Source organism: Sinocyclocheilus rhinocerous, unplaced genomic scaffold (assembly GCF_001515625.1).
Source record: "Sinocyclocheilus rhinocerous isolate Xijiao unplaced genomic scaffold, SAMN03320098_v1.1 scaffold4098, whole genome shotgun sequence".
NCBI classification, from domain to species: domain Eukaryota; kingdom Metazoa; phylum Chordata; class Actinopteri; order Cypriniformes; family Cyprinidae; genus Sinocyclocheilus; species Sinocyclocheilus rhinocerous.
In genome coordinates this window covers 158,890-164,179 of record NW_015644698.1, presented here as the reverse complement: position 1 = coordinate 164,179, position 5,290 = coordinate 158,890, and the positions used below count along the sequence as shown (strand labels likewise).

General features: G+C 31.7%; 1 protein-coding gene across 1 annotated transcript in view; it reads left to right on the top strand.

Annotated features, from left to right (window-relative positions):
• Positions 1-5,290, top strand: part of LOC107758798 (protocadherin-15-like) — a 126,525-nt gene that overhangs the window by 5,632 nt on the left and 115,603 nt on the right. The window contains exon 4 of the mRNA XM_016576617.1: positions 833-912. Within this exon, the coding sequence (XP_016432103.1) occupies positions 833-912 (80 nt within the window). The remainder of the gene's footprint in view (positions 1-832; positions 913-5,290) is intronic.

The following is a 5,290-nucleotide window of genomic DNA, read 5'->3' as shown; positions in this document are numbered from 1 at the left end:
TTATTATTATTATTATTATTTTAATATGTTTTCAGATTTATTCCTGTAATGCAAAGTTGAATTTTCAGCATCATTACTCCAGTCTTCAGTTTCACATGATCCTTCAGAATCTAATGATCTAATGATTGGTGATTTTGTGCTCACATATTTTTTAATTATCATTGGTGCTCAATTAAACATAATGGTTCTTGTTATTGTCAAAGAAAAAAAAAATGAAATAGAAATATTTTGTAACATTGTAAATTATTTTACTGTCACTTTTGGTCAGTTTAATATATTTTAATATTTTTTATAATTTATTTTAATAATATTAATATTAATGATTTCCAGAAAAAAAAAATTAAGCAGCAAAATCTTGATTTCAGATGCTTAAGAGTTATATCTGAATAATCATGTGACACTGAAGACTAATGGCTGAAGTAATGGCTGCTGAAAATTCAGCTTTGCATTACAGGAATAAATTACATTTTAAAAATACAGTTATTTAAAACTGTAATAATGCTTCACGATCTTACTGTTTTTACTGTATTTTTGATCAAATAAATGCAGCCTTGGTGAGCATAAGGATATATTTTAAAAACATAAAAAATTGTTGATTATTTAAGATCCAAAACTTTTGACCTGTACGTTTATAAAAATGTAAATAAATGTAAATAAATGAATAAATAAATAAATAAATACATTTCACTAGAATATAGAGTATATCATATACATCCAAATATGTCAGCTGCCCAAATACTGTATATTTTTGTGCTTCCTGATCACAAAGTTTGGAGGCTTTCTTATCATAATTGAATTAGTGTAACACAAAAACGCTTTCTGTCATTTGCAGGCAACCGACCGTGAAAGAGATCTCATTACATATACCATCCTGAGAGGAGATCCAAACAACATCTTTGAAGTCTCCCAAACGTAAGCTCACTTTGAAAGGCCGGAAAAAGTCTGCGCTGCCAAAATCCATTGTTTTTGGGGTTTGAATAAGCAGAGAAGATATTTTAATTGTGATTCAGACACAGACACACTCACACAATGCTTTGCACTCACTGAAAAATACAGAGAAACAAAAGCTTTTTCTCTGTGAAATATCTGTGTTTGAGTCAGCCACGTCCTGACATGCACTGGATGCAGATTACATTATGAGACAAACATGATACATAATTAATAAGTACTGATGAAAATATTAATTCCTCCATTTCAAATAGCAACTTAAGACATTTCAGCTTTTGCTTGCAGTGAAGGGTCAAAAGTCCCAAAATGTTTTCATAGCAAAACCTCAGATGCATTTTATTTGATTTAGCACTCCGTAAAACGAGTAAACAACATTAGGTGGCCAATATCTCACACTCTCTTTCTTAAGTAATGCATTTAGTAAAGCATGTTATACTCCGCAGTGTGCAGTGTACCAAAGGGCATTTCAATCATAGCCCGGAGCAAAGCTTCTGATCCTGTTCTCAAGTTATTTAAGCAAGATATCACAACCAGGATACACTTCTAATGAACTGCTACTGTTCTTTCAATAAGCAGCAAATGAAGAACAACACAAATATAGCTATTTTTGTTGAACTACCTGAGCTTATCTCTCACAGTTACAGTCTCTTCCTTTTCTCTCCTCCTTCCCACAATGCCTTCTGCTCCCCACGGAGTTTACGATAGAGCTGTCTGTTCGAGTGGATTGTGTAACTGTAGAGTCTGGAAAAGTCTGGCTGGAGGGTGAATATGGTGATATAAAGTATATGTTTAAAAAGCACTTTCATGGGGGTTGGAAGTGTGGGGTTATCCTTTCATAAAGTAAGCGAAATGGAATTTTAAAGTGGAATTATTCAGAAAAGTTCAAAATGACTGTTCAAAATGATTTTCAAGCAGAGGAGATGTAAGAGTTTTAAATGGATTTTAGATATGCTTAACTTAGCTTAGGCTAAAGTGCCAACTCACCTGCTTTGTTTTGGAAATGGATATGTCTAATAACTTTTATATAAAGCATGATAGTACCTTTGTGTTCTTTAGTTTAAGACACTTAATTCCAGGTTGATTCAGTGATATATTCATACAAAAAAAATAAATAAATAAATAATAAAATAAAATAAATTAAATTAAATTAAATAAATAAATAAATATATAAATTAATTAATTAATAAATATGCTTTGCTGATGCTGACTATTTATTTATTTACCATTTTCTCACCATTTGAATTAATCAACGTGTTTACTGCTGTGCTTTTGGAAAACAGAACTACACTACGTTGTGATATATTCATAAAACAATCTGCACTGAAACAGTACTCTCATTAAACTGTTCATGAGATGAATAAGATGACTGAAATTTTATTGTTAAAACTTCATCCACTCACTTCTTACACTGGGATTCCTCAGAAGGATCTGCAGAGTTTAGGTGCTACACAAAGCACAATATGCTAAGCATTTTTCTAAATTTTACTGATAATTTGTCTAGTTCAATATGTTGTATTTATTTTACTTCAGCATGACTTGAGGGCAAATTCCTGAACAACAATTTGTCATTATTGATGTGCGACTGTGGGGAATCATACATTTATTTGCATTTATTCAAATCTATTGATGTACGATAGTTACAAAATTAACTTCTGTCTCTGAACTCTTTTATTAAAATAATAATAATAATAATAATAATTGATTAATGTCATGACCCCTTTAAAATTGGGTCTTGTGACAATAAATAAATACCCTCCTGTTCCCTTTCAGTTATTCAGAATCACCAGATATAAATGGCTTTTTCATAACCAGCCTGGTTTGGTTTATTTTTGCAGCTGCTGCTTATAATACCAATAATAAACTTGTGTATTCTCTGGTTATCATTACAATTGTTGCTGTTCAGTAGTGGGGTAATTTAGGGTGCGAGTATGCTCTTAGACATGTACAGACGATGCTTTGCAGGGAATGCATGATGAATATACATGAGGTCCTCTGGAGCCTTGAAGATGCCGCTCTGAATTATTTTATTTTATTTGGAGAACGCATGACTGTCTGCATCAGTGTCCACCCGTCTCACAGATCCTCTGGAGGTTTTGGGGGACATATTGTGTCAGGACAGAATGATTGGCTGTTGCGAAACATGAAAGGGTCAATTCATTAAATAGTTGCGGCCCTTTTGCATATGGTATTTCAGCACTCCATCTCATTCATTAAACACTCACTATCCATTTAAGAAGGCATTAAATGTGCTGAAATATTGATATGCTGTATTGAAACCAAATTATTTTTCATCTTTTCTGCACAAATTAGACCTTCAATAGAAGTACTTTGTTGCCACAAATCTCAATTAACATCAAACTACTGACCACAGAAAGCAAATGGATTTTTATTTAAAAAAATATATTTGTGTTCCTTTTCTATCGATCAGGACAGCAGTTATTCATCAAATGATGGAACATAATGAAATGCTTGAATCATGAATAACAACAAAGTGGATGGCATAAAAGCATGCTGAAGTCAGTGCTATTTAATTACTCTTGTTTTTTAATAATTTGTTAGTTCTGAAAATCTAAATTTAAAGTATAAAAGTAATCAAACTGCATGCCAATAGCATCTCAGTCATTTACAATAAATCTCAATGAAATCTAATTTATAATTATCTTATACACTATTCATCTTATCCACAATTCTTTAAAATGTATAAAAAAGATGAGTTTGTTTCTTCATAGGAACAGATTCTGAGAAATTTAGCATTACATCAATTGCTCACCAATGGATCGTCTGCAGTGAATGGGTGCCTTCAGAATGAGAGTCCAAAGAGCTGATGAAAACAACACAGTAGTCTACAAGTAATCCACATGACTCTCCAAATCTGTTTCAATAAAGAAACAAACTCATCTTCATCTTAAATGGCCGAAGGGTCGGTATATTTTCAGCAAATTTAATTTTAATTTAATTTTGGGTGAACATTAATTGGTTACACTTTATTTTAGTGTCCTTGATACAGTGTAACTATACATTTAAGTGCTGAGTAATATTAATTAACTACATGTACTTACTATATTGTTAGGTTTAGGGTTAGGGTTTGGCTTACTTTCATGTACTTATGCATAATTATTATAATAGTTATTATAACAGTAAGTACATGTAACGTGTAACAAAGACACATCTCACATCCAAAACTCTCCAAAATTACTAATTTTAGGCAATATTTCAAGTTGAATGGATTTTTTTTTTCAGTAGTCAGTAGTCAGTACCAATATCATATCATACCAATATATCTGTATACAAAGATGGGTAGATTACTTACAAATTGTAGTTCGTTACTGATTCTAAATTACATGACAAAAATTGTAATTAGTAACAATCCATTACACATTTTAGGTAATATAATCAGACTACTTTTACTCTACTTTTGACCTAACTCGTTTAACATTGATTTAAGTAGGATAATCTTGTACCATATTAAATATAAAATACAAAGAGGAAGAAAATACATTCCATTCGTTGTTATTAACAACATGAAGTGCATTAAATATTACATTACCAGGGTTTCCCAAACTGGGGTTCATGAAGGAACTGCAAGGGGTTCGAAAAGCTAATAATTAATTAATTGTAAAATTTAAATAAGGGATTTTAAAATAACATCAATCAAAATAAAACACTGATTAAAAAATGAAATATTGTATTTGTTTACAGCTAGTTTAGTGCAATTGTGTGAATAATATGTAATCATGTAATCGATAAAAAAGTAACTGTAGTCTGATTCTGACTATTTTAAAATGTAATTTAATCTAATTACAAGCACTTATTTTTTGTAATATGATTACATAATCCAGATTACATGTAATCAGTTACTACCTAGCTCTATCTGTATATGTTTTATCTCACAAAAGTATGAATGTCAAGCAATGACAAATATGAATGTTAGGACAGTGACACCAAAATACAATTTCCACATTAGCTTGAATTTACAATAAAAAAATAAAACGGATATAATAGATAAATGCATGTTAATAGATAATAGATACAATAGTTTGTATTGTTTTTGTATGTAGCATATTTGTACACCAAAAGTTGTGTACCACAAGTTCCCTTTCAGTCGGTCACTCTCGACGTCACGTCGGATGACCGACGAAATTGGGATCTCGCTTAGAGGGACCAATCTACTTCGAGTGTAAACTAAACGAGCCAATGCACATTGGCATGCGATTATTGCATCCAGCTGCTGCTGATCACAGCGTGAGTATAAGTAGGCAGCAGATGCAGCGCATATTCAGCTTTTCGCTGAGGAGCCGAGCGATCACATCGTTCTGCTCCTGACTACTCTACTGAGAAAAGA